Source organism: Aspergillus oryzae, chromosome 1, assembly GCF_000184455.2.
Source record: "Aspergillus oryzae RIB40 DNA, chromosome 1".
Classification (NCBI taxonomy): domain Eukaryota; kingdom Fungi; phylum Ascomycota; class Eurotiomycetes; order Eurotiales; family Aspergillaceae; genus Aspergillus; species Aspergillus oryzae.
Window position 1 is genome coordinate 336,348 of NC_036435.1, and position 13,568 is coordinate 349,915.

General features: G+C 47.7%; 4 protein-coding genes and 1 non-coding gene across 5 annotated transcripts; 2 read left to right on the forward strand and 3 right to left on the reverse strand.

Moving 5' to 3' along the window:
- Positions 1-914: 914 nt before the first annotated feature.
- Positions 915-1,790, reverse strand: AO090009000126 (uncharacterized protein; the record flags this gene model as incomplete). The annotated part of the gene is made up of 2 exons (XM_001816583.3): positions 915-1,545; positions 1,606-1,790. The coding sequence occupies 2 exons, from the start codon at positions 1,788-1,790 to the stop codon at positions 915-917; spliced, it is 816 nt and encodes a 271-aa protein (XP_001816635.3).
- Positions 1,791-4,306: 2,516 nt separating this feature from the next.
- Positions 4,307-5,532, forward strand: AO090009000128 (cytochrome P450; the record flags this gene model as incomplete). The annotated part of the gene is made up of 2 exons (XM_001816584.3): positions 4,307-4,534; positions 4,594-5,532. The coding sequence occupies 2 exons, from the start codon at positions 4,307-4,309 to the stop codon at positions 5,530-5,532; spliced, it is 1,167 nt and encodes a 388-aa protein (XP_001816636.3).
- Positions 5,533-9,378: 3,846 nt separating this feature from the next.
- Positions 9,379-10,418, forward strand: AO090009000129 (uncharacterized protein; the record flags this gene model as incomplete). The annotated part of the gene is made up of 3 exons (XM_023233858.1): positions 9,379-9,709; positions 9,741-9,757; positions 9,783-10,418. 3 exons carry the CDS (start codon positions 9,379-9,381, stop codon positions 10,416-10,418), a joined length of 984 nt encoding a protein of 327 aa, XP_023088522.1.
- A 58-nt stretch (positions 10,419-10,476) lies between these two features.
- Positions 10,477-10,547, reverse strand: AO090009t00005. The gene has a single exon. It is a non-coding gene; the product is annotated as a tRNA-Gly (tRNA).
- Positions 10,548-12,162: 1,615 nt separating this feature from the next.
- AO090009000130 (uncharacterized protein) lies at positions 12,163-12,798 on the reverse strand (the record flags this gene model as incomplete). Its single annotated transcript, XM_023233864.1, has 3 exons — positions 12,163-12,174; positions 12,369-12,694; positions 12,762-12,798. The coding sequence occupies 3 exons, from the start codon at positions 12,796-12,798 to the stop codon at positions 12,163-12,165; spliced, it is 375 nt and encodes a 124-aa protein (XP_023088523.1).
- Between the last annotated feature and the right edge of the window lie 770 nt (positions 12,799-13,568).

The following is a 13,568-nucleotide window of genomic DNA, read 5'->3' on the forward strand; positions in this document are numbered from 1 at the left end:
GAGAATGGACGAACGAATAGAAACAGATCATCAGACAAAAAGAAAATGAAAGAAACGAGAGTGAAAGGGGACTTAGGGAATGTAATCGTCAGCCGGCTGGACGGAAAAAGTCTCAAAAACGATCATGATCCGAGTCTTGTGGAAGGATTTCTGCTCCTTATACGCAGTACTACAGCACCTAGCAATACATTGGTGCTAGGCCTGGCCGCACCCTGTACACTCGCTGGGCTTATTCGCACGGAAACCATGCTGCAGGACCCGCTAACCGAGAGCCCAATATGACCTCCAGCTCCGTCGATGGTTGGTATCTCTGATCCCTGCACACATGGTCCTCGGGCAGAATTGGTCCGTGGTGATTGATGACAAGAATTTTCACTGGTAGGAGGTTGCGGTTCTTGGCACACTGGTCATAACCCACTCTCCCACTGCAAACACCAGAAATTATCCACATCTGTACTTGAGTAGGGGGTTGGACATGATTCATGGTGTCACTGTCAACCGGACTGGAGCCGTGCTGTACATCGAGAACGGTCTTATGCGCAGGAGCACCGGCGTGGGTCGTTGTCTTTAGTTTGGTAATCCGGTCCGTTCCTAGTGGAAAGGATCCACCCCGGTGGGATCTCGATCGATTCCCCGGACCAATTAGGGCTGTTAGTTGCTATTCCCTGAACTCGGTCAAACCTTGTTATGGCTAAGCAAATGGCAAGGCTTGCGAGGCTTGCATGGAGAATCCGCACTAAGGGCTAATGTGAGACGAGACTAAACAAATTGCGCTACACACCAATCACTACGCTGTAAAGATAGATACGTAATCATTAATTGAATATCCCGTATTGCAGATTAAATTAAATGAAAGCAGCATATTAGCGCCTGTTAGTATCGGCACAATGCGCCCTCATACGATCCAGCATCTCCTACAGCTGAAACCGAAAGTCTGGGTGCGCATCTCCGAGATCCTGAGCACTTTCCGGAGTCCACTCCTTCTCGGGCTGGCTGTCGCGACGGCGGTTCTCTGCGCGCAACCCGAAATAGTACACCGTGCTCGCCACTCCGGCCATGACTGCAAATCCTAACCCAACGCCGAATCCCACCGGGTATTTGGGGGACTGGCTGGTGATAAACACGTTCCCGGACACAAAGGCACCGCAATTGCCAAATGCTGGAAGCAGGCCCATACCCACGCTGCGCTTTACTCCTTTGCCGAGGTTAACACACAACCATACCACCGTGATTGACATCATGATGAAAGCACCGGAAGCCACAAAGAACATGCCCATATAGCGGACACCCGCTGGCAGATAGTGCGCCAGCTGGACACTCCAACCAATAATGATCAAAACCGAGCCGAAAAGAGTGAATAGGAAGCGGTGTCGTAGATGATCACTCAACCAGGCACTGGACAGCGTCAACACAAATGCGACCGCATAGATAGGAATGCCGTGCGCCTGAGCGGAGCGGGCGGTCCAGCCAAGGTCCTTGAGGATGGTGGGCTGGAATGCTACGAGAGAACTGGCGCTTTCTTCGGCACCGATGTAGGCCAGGACACTGTTGCACTGGTCAGCGAGTCGACGCATGGAAGAACAGCGAGAGACAAATAGGGCTTACCAGATCCATATCTTCCAGTCGGCCGCCATACTGAGTACCCGTTTGAACGAAATGGGGTCGTTGCGGACGCCACCACCATCGGCCTCCAGGCGAGCCAGCAGCAACGCCTTCTCCTCGGGCGTCAGGAAATTCGCGTCTTCTGGGAAAGGTACGACAATCCAATAGCAAACGATGCTAATACCCATGGTAATGATGGCTTCGATCAAGAAGAGCCTAGAAAGTCAGACGAGAATATTCAGCGAGAGCAGAGAGCCTACCATCGCCACCCTGCGTATCCGCTGAGATTCAACCCCGTCAAGAGACTCGAGAAAAGCTATATATCGAGTGAGCAGCGATCCAAGCAAGTATTATCAACTTGACTAACCCCATTGATTGCGCCGGCTGCCATATTGGCACTGAAGAAAATCGCATAGCGGCGCAGAAACTCATCCCGCTTATAGTAGCTCCCGATCAAATATGCGCAGCCTAAGCATGACTCTTTATCAGTATTTATTCATCTGAGGGATTGCATCGAAGGAGCTACGAACCAGGAACAAACCCTGCTTCACACATCCCCATGAAAAATCGGCACGCGATCAGCCCTGTCGCAGTCTTGGTCAAGCCCTGACCCATCACAAATAGCCCTACCGAACGATCTCCCATTAGCACACTCCCAGTTGAAGCAAAGAAATGCGGCCTCACCCCAAGTGAACATGTAAAGAACCAGCATTCTAGGACCGAATTTCTTCACCAGTAGATTGGCGGGCACTCCGAAGATCACGTATGCGACAGTGAACATTGTAACGGCGACATTGTAATCATTTCCGACCATATGCAGCTCTTTGACCATTCCAGCGATTTTGGCATTTCTAAGGTGAAATACCAATGTTAGCTTTGGAATAGCAAATGGTTGAAGCAGGAGCAAATAGCTCACCCGATATTCGATCGGTCCATGAACGACACGAGGAATAGAAACCATAGCGCAGGGATGATCCGCCAGTCCAATTTCCGTAGCAACTTTTTCTCCAAGGCTGGATCAAAGTCGCTGCTCAAGGACTCTGCGACCCGGGGCTCAATATCTCGTTTCTCCATCGTCGTATGAAATCCAATGTATTACTCAGAAATGGGCGGAAGAAATTGCACAGCACGATGCGAGGTACCCCTGGTTTTGTGTATGGAAAAAGTGTCTTCTGGCTCGGGATTTCCGAAGGGCACAGGAGTTAGTAACTAACTAGAATATGCAAGTAGCCCAATCTCCGTGAGAATCAAACAATTAATCCCTGCGCAGGCGAATATCCTTTAATGGTGGGATATGGCACGGGTATCATTGCCTATACACCATTATCTTAGGACGCCCCACCATGGTCTACGTGGACGCACCTTGTGGACCCTCAAGGCCAGTCTGGAGCGCAGGCCATATATTAACCTGAACTCACGCCGTGTTCGGCTCCACCACCTCGGCCTCTAACCTCGTGCGGATTCTCATCCCTGCATTCCAGCAGTAGCGGTTTCAAACCGCATCCTCCGGAGAATACCCGGCACTGCCCGTTCTTTATAGCCACAACCAGACTCGGGTTATATTAACCGAGCAGCTGCTGACAATGCAACTATCTACCACCGATCAGGGCTGATTCTTGATCAGATACAGGACTATACCTACGGCAATTTTGTGTTACTCTCCTGACATATGCTCAGTCGCCCATCTTGTTATTATATAAGTGGGGCGCTGAATCCTTACCTAGACTGGCTTCCCAGCTACGATTTTGTGATGCTATTAGCAGCTATAGCCCCATGTGGTGCATCAAATTGTCTCAGTAATACTTCCGGCCTTGAAATCGACATAGATAACATTGGGGCTTAACCGTAAACCTACAGTAGGGCTACCTGGAGTCTTACATAACCCCAGACTGGTGTACAAAACTTCAGCTCCCCGCAATAGTTCGGGGATTAGGATTCCATTGGCACTTGAATGGACGCATCCAAGGTATCCCCAGTTTAGTCCTTCCTGCTCATCCGAACTGTAACACCGCCAAGCCGCGCACTTTATGGATCCCATGGTCCCTATTGAAGGATTATCGATGCATAAGCCGACGCCGGCACCCTTGTAATACCGCAGGATGCATGTACAGAATCAACATGGCTTAAGTGCAGAGCGAGCTTACGGTTGCACATGGCGAATGTATAAGTACTCACATGCAGGCCAGATGCTGCTCAACTTAGCGATGGTCACTCATGTCACATTCTCTAGATTTTCTCTATTGATCAATCCAGGAAGATGACTTTGAGTGCAGAATCATCCCAGCTGCCATGGGCTTTGGGCAATATTGTTCAACAAGTCCATGGAATTCCAATTTGGGGTACCGTCTTAACCATATTGGTACTTGTAGTGTTGGTACGTATTCTCTTCATACTAGTCTCGTGTTGCTAGAGCAATTCTGATGGCTGTCGCATGGCATCCACTAACTTCACTCTTTAGCACTATGCTATCTACGCAGTCTACAACATTACATTTCATCCACTTGCAAAATACCCCGGACCGAAAGTGGCAGCGATGACCCGCATAGTGTATACCTCTCACTTACTCTCCGGCAGGCTCGTTGAGTTCCTCCACCAGACACATCTGAAATACGGAGCAGTAGTGGGAGTCGCCCCCAATGAAGTCATTTTCACTTCGAGCCAGGCATGGAACGATATATATAACGTTCGGCAGGGCGCGCCAGAGATGAGCAAAGACACACCACTATACCAAAGTTTGGGAACTCCTCCTACGATCGCCGAAGCAGGGCACGACCTTCATCGCCGGTATCGCCGTCTACTTGCAAAAGGGTTCTCGGAGGCTGGATTACGGGAGCAGGAGCCCGTTATACAGCAGAAGATCTCCGTGTTAATCAAACAACTCCATGCTGCGACAGCAAAAGGCACTACGCCGGAGATGACATCGTGGTTCAATGTGGGCTATCTCTCTCTCTCTCTTCTGATCTCGGTTGTGTAGTTGCTTACTCTTTCCAGTTCTTCACTTTTGACCTGATTTCAGAGCTTACCTTTGGCGAATCTTTCAAATGTCAAGAGAACGGCCGGTTTCACCCGTGGATACTCATGGTCACTCAGTCCATAAAGTTCAGAGCCATTATTCAAGCGCTGGGATACTATCCTTTACTATTCAAACTCTTCATGGGCCTGATCCCGAAGTCCTACCAGGAGGCATTCAGGGATCATCAGAAACTCACTTCTGAGAATGTTCAGCGTCGAATAGACAAGAAAGTCGACTATACCGACCTAGCCTCGAATCTTATAGATCCGAAACACAATCTCGAAAGGTATGAGATCGACGGCAACTGCGCCGTACTTATTGTCGCTGGAAGTGAAACCACCACTACTGCTCTGAGTGCGACTATGTATTATCTGACCCAAAACCCCGAAGCAAAGGCGAAGGTGATCAAAGAGGTTCGAAGCTCCTTCTCCAGTGCAGAGGAGATTACCGCGATCAGCGTCAACCAACTCAAGTATCTACCGGCGTGCTTTAATGAAGCTATGCGAAAACTTCCCCCCGCGCCAGCTGTGTTTACCCGCCGTGTCCCCAGGGAGGGGGCATATATTGCAGGAAATTGCATCCCGGGAGGCACGCACGTTGGTATGTGCCATTTTGCTACGAATAACTCGAGCCTCAACTTCAAGGATCCTGAGAAATACATCCCCGAAAGATGGTTGGGTGATCCTGAGTATGAAGATGATGCTCGCGCTGCAATGCAGGTATTTAGCGTCGGGCCGCGGAATTGTATTGGGCAGAACCTTGCAAGATTGGAGTTGCGCCTTTTGTTATCCCGTGTTATATGGGAGTTTGACTGGGAGCTGGACTCTGCCTCGATGGATTGGGACAAGGACATGCCGGTCTATCTTAGTTGGGGTATGAAGCCATTAAAATTTCATTTTGCGCCTGTGGTTCGCTAGTCTGTCAGTGGTGAGGATGGTATTTGAACTTCTAGTATGATTACGTGGATTAATTGTGTTGAACTGGTTGTATTGTCCAGCGAAGAAGGCATTGGTATAAGAACGTGGCCATTGCAGTGAGTCATATCAAAACTAACTGCTCGTAACTGGTAATACAGGTTTCTACACATTCTTTATAAGACGGTCGAATCAACTCTCAGCATTTTACATTTTTGCGTTAGCGAAATAAAATGTCTCCACCTACGAGTAGAGCCATAGCTGCACTCTATACCTATATGGAAAGCTGCGTTAACGTGGAGACTAGTGACTGTTGGATACTCTACACCTGACTTTCGTCCACCAATCCGACTCTGCAGGCAAATCCTATGTTACTCCGCAAAGCCCAGAACGATCAGACAGTTTTGCTCAAGCCCAAAGCCTTCGTTACCCGAGTGGCAGTTGATATCTGGACCAGCTATCAGCCATAAACACGAATGCCATGCTACCCGCTTTCACCCACACTACATTGAGTACTTTTTCTAACATCGCTGCGTCGATATACCTGTGCCACGTCCGCAAATGTTGTGTAATCTGCTGGCGTAATCGTCCCCCCATGAGTGATATGATCACATCCGCATCATAATCCCACTTGGATAGTGTGAATGGCCGGGCACCTGAACGATGTTGGAAATAATGAAAGACGGATCCCTTCCCGGCGAACAAACTGAAGAGCGCACTGGACGAACTGGGAAATGGACGCACGAGAGTATGAAGTGTTTTAATGGATGAATGGCTCTAAATTGACTCGAGGGCCTGGGAACACACTGCACTTTTCCGATGCTGACAGAGTCAAGGAACATGGTCTGATTGGTTTGCAGAGGTAGCACTTCTGTGGGATATCCTTGCTCTTATGCCATTGAGAGGCACCTATCCAAGGGAGGCGCGCGTACACGGAAGTACTATGAAGGCTTAGACGGTGGTACAGATGCAACAAGATATGTGATCAAATCACAGGAAATAAGGAAAGATAGGACAGGAAAATCCGGAAAGCAATAGCATTCACGAGGCATCATAGGCATGCTTGTCATGTCTACCTGGGCTATAATGATCCGGCCGGTCACCCTCAACAGTTGACGGACAGGTGTCCCCAACAACGTGGTTGATTTTGATACTGACCGTATGGACCGAAAAGTGGTAATACGATTCCAGACGTTAAATATCTGTTTGTACATGCCACTGCAGTCAATATCAGTCACTTGGATTGATGAGGCTTGAGGTATTGGACAACCTCTGCTAAGTACCTCCATTTACATCGACGATGCTGCAGTCTAGTTAGCATTGGATTTCATGGGAGATATATGCCAATGCCCCATCAAGGGTTCCGGGATGAGATTCGAAGAATATATGGAGAGTTTGCGAAATCAGCCATTCAGAGTATTTGGTTTCCATGCAGGGCCACTGAACTGGGGAGTCAACTGCTTATTACTACTAGTAGTTTTCTAGCTGAATACGGAGGGGGCCTAGTATCTTCTTATCGAGGGCGCAGAGAAGAGTAGATATGGAAGAGGTTTATATAAGAGGAATTGATTATCCCTGGGCAGTATCTAGTTGAAAGTCCTGCTTTTGGATTGTTTCGGTGTTGTTTGATATTCTTCTGAGCTTCTCGGAATCCTCAATCTTGCTTCAAGGGGCAGCGTGGTAACAACCAGTCATCTCACTCAACCGCCCCCAACGCAATGACTATGCACCACCATGAAGGTCAATGTAGACTGAAAGAAGTCCCAAACAAAAAAAATAAAAACATACAACAGGAGGGATTCGCTGGTGGTCACCCACCCAACTACTAACCTCCCGGCGTGTGGCTTAAGTACGGCTGAGCGGACGGGAAGCCCTGTTTTCCACACCCTATGGTCGTATGTACTTGCTCTTTTCTTCTAGAAAATTATATAGAGACAATTGAATGGAACTAATTGTCCTGCAACAGCATTCCATTCAGTCTCTGGCGTGTAGTCCATTGTTGGCCTGCCAGATCAGGCCACTGAGCACTCTGCATAAACCTGCCCAAGTAGGACTAGCGCCGATGAGTGGTAGATCTGCATTCATGCCTGAGGCCTCTTGACCGTTGTCTATCACTGAAGCTCCTAGAGCATTCTACGTTTATAGTGGAACCTAACAAGCCTTTGGCCTTGTGAGTCGTAACAATCCATGTTGTAATGTTTAAGGATGACGAGTGTAGCTTTATAATTGTACAAAATTTGTATGCCTCAATATTATGTACCTACGGCAATTCTTCATTGAGTAGTCAATTGAATTAAATTTTACCTCCTAACGGGGCGATGGTTTGACCGAAAAACAGAGAATTCAATTCTGTCCGTGAGACCTGAGTTAAGGATTAAAGTTTTTTGTTGAGATGAATTTCAATCAATTGTACTCCGTACTAAGTCGTGGCAATGTGGCATACAATCTCCACGTAACATCCACAGTGGAGAGTGTGGAAAGGGGCCTCGACTTGAGTCACGATGGAAAAATTCTATAGTTCTCACTTTCTCCCCCGTGACTCAGGTATCGTGACCCCGGTCAATACCCCATAGGGAAGGACCGCCATTCCGAAATAGGCTAAGGGATGGAAACCAGGGGAACAAGGCTCTCAAAATTCACATGACTGGACCGGGTTAGGGCTAGGGTACGCCGACCGGCATGATGCGGCTTATCTGACGTCATCGGCCCCAACGACCGCGTTTGCAACGGCGTCAAATCGCCTCTGGTAGCCGACGCTTTCCAGCGTCGAACAGCCGCAGATGTTGGTCGGATAAATCAAAAGAAGAAGCTATGACTTCTAAAAGGAAAGTGTTTCCAGTGAGAGATTTTATCCCTCACCGCGTGATGGATCGAAAAGAGAAAGGGATAGGCTGCTGACCCATGAATCTCATTCTAGACCGGCCCGGCGTCCATGATTTTAGGTAATGGAAATGAAGAGATTTCTTGGGATGAAATCACGTTGCGATCACGTCACGGCCATTGGCATGGATCGTCTATAAATATCATCACGCAACGAATTGCGTGGCTGTCGTGTCTGGATCTGCTGGAGTATTGAATTTATTATTTGCCATAATTTGTATTCGAATTATTTCTAGGGGCAATTGTAGTTTGAATGGAAAGGAGGGACGGGAGGAAGGGAATAGAATTCGGTGCCTGGAAGTCGATCAGGAGAAGACAACCGATTCTATGAGAGATTTTTTTTTATTTCCTCAATTAAATGGATTTCCCCAATTTTGAAAAAAAAATCGAATTAAAAAAAGGGAGATCGACAGGGAGGAGATGAGGACCTGAGGTCCTCCGCATTTTCCTCCCCCGCATTTTCATTAGGTAAATGCCGAGAAGCGCATCGCCGTGACTGGTCCAAGGCAGCGGATCCACTGACGTTGTCAAGCTTCCATTTTGCCTCACGTTTCCATTGTTGGGGATCACGTCGTTCCAATGATTTTTTCGGTCAGCAATTTCTTGGACAGCCTGCACCCAATGCCTGGTCATATATATATACCCCCGACCACAGCCACTTTGCTAGTCCCTCCAGCTTACAAAATCGTGTCATCATACTTCCCCTCTTCGTTATCAGATCGATCTAATCACTGGCCAATGTGCTGCCGGCAGTCATGGCGCTCGAATCTCTCCCAACAGAACTCCGCATCCTCATCATCCAACAGCTTCCTGATGTACAATCCCTCAAGTCTCTTGTTCACGCCTCCCCGGTCTACTACAACACATATGCCCTCTCCAAGAAGAAGCTCCTCCATGACATCCTCCAAAGACAGTATGGTCTCGTAGACCTGGCAGAGCCAATGGCTGCTCTTCGCTCCCAAGGTCTCCATGCCGACGTACCAGCCAACCGGGATGAGATTGTCACTCTCCTCGACCGTCGCCGTCGTCATGACGAGCTACCGGTCTCCGAAAATGCCCCCGCAGACATGGAAGAATGCTTACAGCTTTCCCACTTCTACCGCCAACTCGAGTATCTCCTCAACGTCTACTGCTCCCAAGCCTCCTGCCCACCCGGCGTGTCGCAAGAAACATGGGAACAGAACCGTCCCATCAACCCCTCTAATACTGAAAAGGCCCGTATCCTCCGCGCGCTCTGCCGTCTTCAAACCTACTGCAACATCTTCGGCGCCCGAGAATGGAGCGAAGAGCACGCCACCGAGTTATCCTCTCCCTCACAATCCCGCTTCAAGCGCAGATCCTCAAGCTGGTACCGCAACTTCAACCTCCACGAGATGTGGAGTATGATCTTCGGCACCATGCCTCCCTGGGAGGTTGAAGAATTCGGCTGTCTCTGGGTTTTCCTCCAACAGCAGTATACGGAGATCTTCTCCGAGATTGCCCAGGAGTTCCCCCGGAACAGTCACGAATGGCAATCTCTTCGACCCACGGTCGACGGCATGGAACTGTTCCCCAGCGTTGACGGCGATGGAAGCGACGGCAACGACTACAACGACTACCGCAACCACCTCGTCTCGCTGGGTCCATCCTTCCTCTACAAAGTCCTCCGTCAACCATCCTACGAGGCACGCCGCAACCTCATCGCCTGTAATGCCGTCTCCTCCAAATCCTCCTTTATGATCCTCGTCCAGGTCTCCCGGGACCCCCCATCCCTCCTCTACCCAGCCGACAAGTACGAAAGCGAAGACATCGGCAGAACTCTCCCGCTCATGCCGGCCATCGAGCAACCCAACAGCGGCTGGAAGCACCACTGGCACGGCTACGGGCCCATCCACCGCGTCCGGGAAGTCGTCCGCAGCGACAACCTCCAGGAACCCTGGATCGAGCGGACGATCGGAAACTCCGCTGGATGGCAATGGGGGTACGCGATCTGGGACGAGGAACGAAATGCGGCCGGTCACCGCCTTTAATTCCCATTCCCAAAAAAAGTAATCATCTCTAAGAGATGGAAAAGAAAAGAAAAAAGAATGCATCATCCGTGAATCGAACACGGGCCTCATCGATGGCAACGATGAATTCTACCACTAGACCAATGATGCTGACTGAGCTATTGGCTCCTGATGAAGTTTATTGGCCTTGAAATGCATTTGTGGCGTCTTGATTTCTGGGTTTGCATATGGGTTTAGCTGGTTTTGGCCCATCATAGTGACTTTTAATATGGATCAAAAAGTTGTGATTATTTCTTGTGGAGGAATTTGAGTTCTGGATGGAAATTGGGATTTGAGGATATCAGAGCTCTCGCAGATTATACCAAGGTAGAGCTAAAATTGAGAATATATCTCATGATGACAATTTGCATTATATATATTTCGTAGACACTAGACTGCTATCTTGCCAAAAGTATTTCAACACCAACATCACGACTAAAACAAAAGATACCGGAATTATCCGATAATCTACTTCACTACAAACAAGTTAAAATTACATAACATATGCAAGGTGTGTATTGATCCCGCTAATATCAAAAGCGATCATTAATCACCTCATAACAGGGCAGAACACCCACATGACATAACATATAGCCTCATTTTCTACTAGCAGGATATTGTACAAATTATTTATTTTCACTTTCCATTTTCGGGTCCCCTCGGAATAAATCCGGTTGGCCAAAAGTTTATGTTAAGCTTAATCCTGCTCGAAGTTTCCGGGTATACTACTGTCGAGCACGGATCACATCTAATATGTAGCTTGCTTAACATGGCTATTACTAAGACTGTTTTTGAGTCTGAGTTCGTCCTAGAGCTGTGCCTGTGTATCTTGGTTAAGGTTCATTACCGTCTAGATGTTTCGGGGAGTTTTCATCTGGTGGTGTTTGTCAAGCATATGCTGTCGCTACTGCCAGTATATGCAGGTGTCAGGTGTCAGAAGGATGGTAGTAATACCTGCATAGGTAGCTTATCGTATTGGCAATTATACGATTTAGAATTATCAGTCATTGGGATAAAATCTTGGTACTAAATAGTGTATATTCCTTTTCTATTTGGCTCGTTCTCGAATCCCCAGGCAGCCCTCTCCGTTTCTCAGGTTATCCACAGTTCCAGGAAGCCGAGAAGAACACCACAGAACCGCAAGAATCAAGCTAGAAACCTGGGTAGTATCTATACTAACGGCTACGACCTGGACACCTGCCAGCCGGAATACGACCAACGACGACCAGGACATTTGTAAGTTCTTCATTGCGAATTCTTCCCCGAGGAAAGTTGTCGATTTTGACGTCGTCTCCGAGGATACTGGTATTGTCGGCTTCAGTCAGGGTGAACGATTGACCAGGAATATAGCTACTGTAACCCATAACGCGATGGCATGTTTGAAAATGTGTGTAGCTCTAGTTTATAAAGATAACGTCTTCGATTGTACTATCGGTACTTTTCTAGCGTTTGTGCTCAGAGGCTGTGGTGTCGATGTCTAAGTATGCTAGTACTTCTTCACACTGAAACTATGGTAGAGTGGAGGAAAGTAATTACAAGATTATATTTCTTCAGAGTAGAATTGGAGGACTACCAGAAAGCACCACAGTATATGATAAATACTGAAAAAGAATTGTGTAAGCTCATAACATGATTAAGACCACCATTCATGCAGCATGAAAGCAAGTCTGGCAATATGCAAGATGCTAGCCATGCTTTCAGATCATTAAATATCCATCAATGACCCTCAGCTATGAACCTGTGATACTAGTGCATCACCCATAAACTATCCCCAAGCAACAAGACAACAATGCCCACAAGAGTCTGCAATACCCGCCCATACCATCATGGACAACGTCCCCTAACATCCACTCAAACCGCCATATCAACCAGTTTATTCACAATTTCAACAGCCCTAGTGAACTTGTGCCGCTCCGTCTCAGATGGACGTACATCACTGTCCCCTCCCACACACCCCTGCTGACCGCCATTACACCACGCGAAATCATCACTGCTCCACGAAATAGAAATATCCTTTCCATAAATATCCTCTGACCCCGGTGGACTCTCCAAGGGCAAATCTTGCAGAATCTCATAAAGTTCAGTGACAAGACCTTCTACCTCGTCCGATGAGTCGACTGTTCTCTCAGGTTTATCTTCCAGGCCTGATCCGCCATCTGGACGAATAGATTCGTAGATGCTGATGTACGAGTTGTCGGCATCTTTGGCTAAGCTGAGAATTGCGGTTGGGGTAGGGGGCGCGAAGCCTCCTCGGATACCTTCGAACCGTGTGTTAGATCGGAAGTAGTAGATTTGAGGAAGATGTTTGGTTGACTGAGTACTTACCCTTCTGTAGTCTGATAGTGTACCCCGAAGGTGCCATTGTTTATGGAAGATATTTTGGTATGGATGATGTATGTAGAGTATGCAATGGAGTTGTGGGTTGAATTATGCATTTATGATCCATCGCGAGCCCCGCGATCTGCCCACTCTAGCGTATCTTGGCAAGGCGGCAGTGCTACGTCATCTTGCATTGTGTTATATTGAATGAATTACTGCTGTGACTGATGTATGTGGTTAAGGGTGAATGGAGTATAGAAGTGAAGTCTAGGATGGTTCCACTACGGATACATCTGCTAATTGGGGAATAACTTGGATTACAATCAAGAGTTGAACAATTAGGGCTTCAATGCTTTAGAACCCACGCGCTAGACCTATCTAGGATCGTGCGGGGTTTCTTTATTGGGGGAATAACTAGCGATGTTATAATAGCTTAAAGCCTGGATATCACACACCATATGCTTTGTTTGGTCTTTATGTTGCACTGGATTCACTCTGGTTCACATTCAATAGGTGAGGTCATTTGGATCGTTGAGGGATACAATCAGGAAAAGCATGGAAACTGTACATATGTCTGGACTACAGCAGATACGAATCCATGAGGATATTCACTGTAGATCTGATAATCATTAATGAAGATAGTATACTACTTGTCAACGCAGAGTTTTACACACTTCATTCTTGGTGGAAGTGGTAGACTCCAGCAGCAAGCAACATTAATTGTCTATATATACTCTCTCTCCAATGTAAAAACTATCACATAGTAATTCTCACAATTAACCCCAACAGCAAGCACAACAACACATTCCCTAG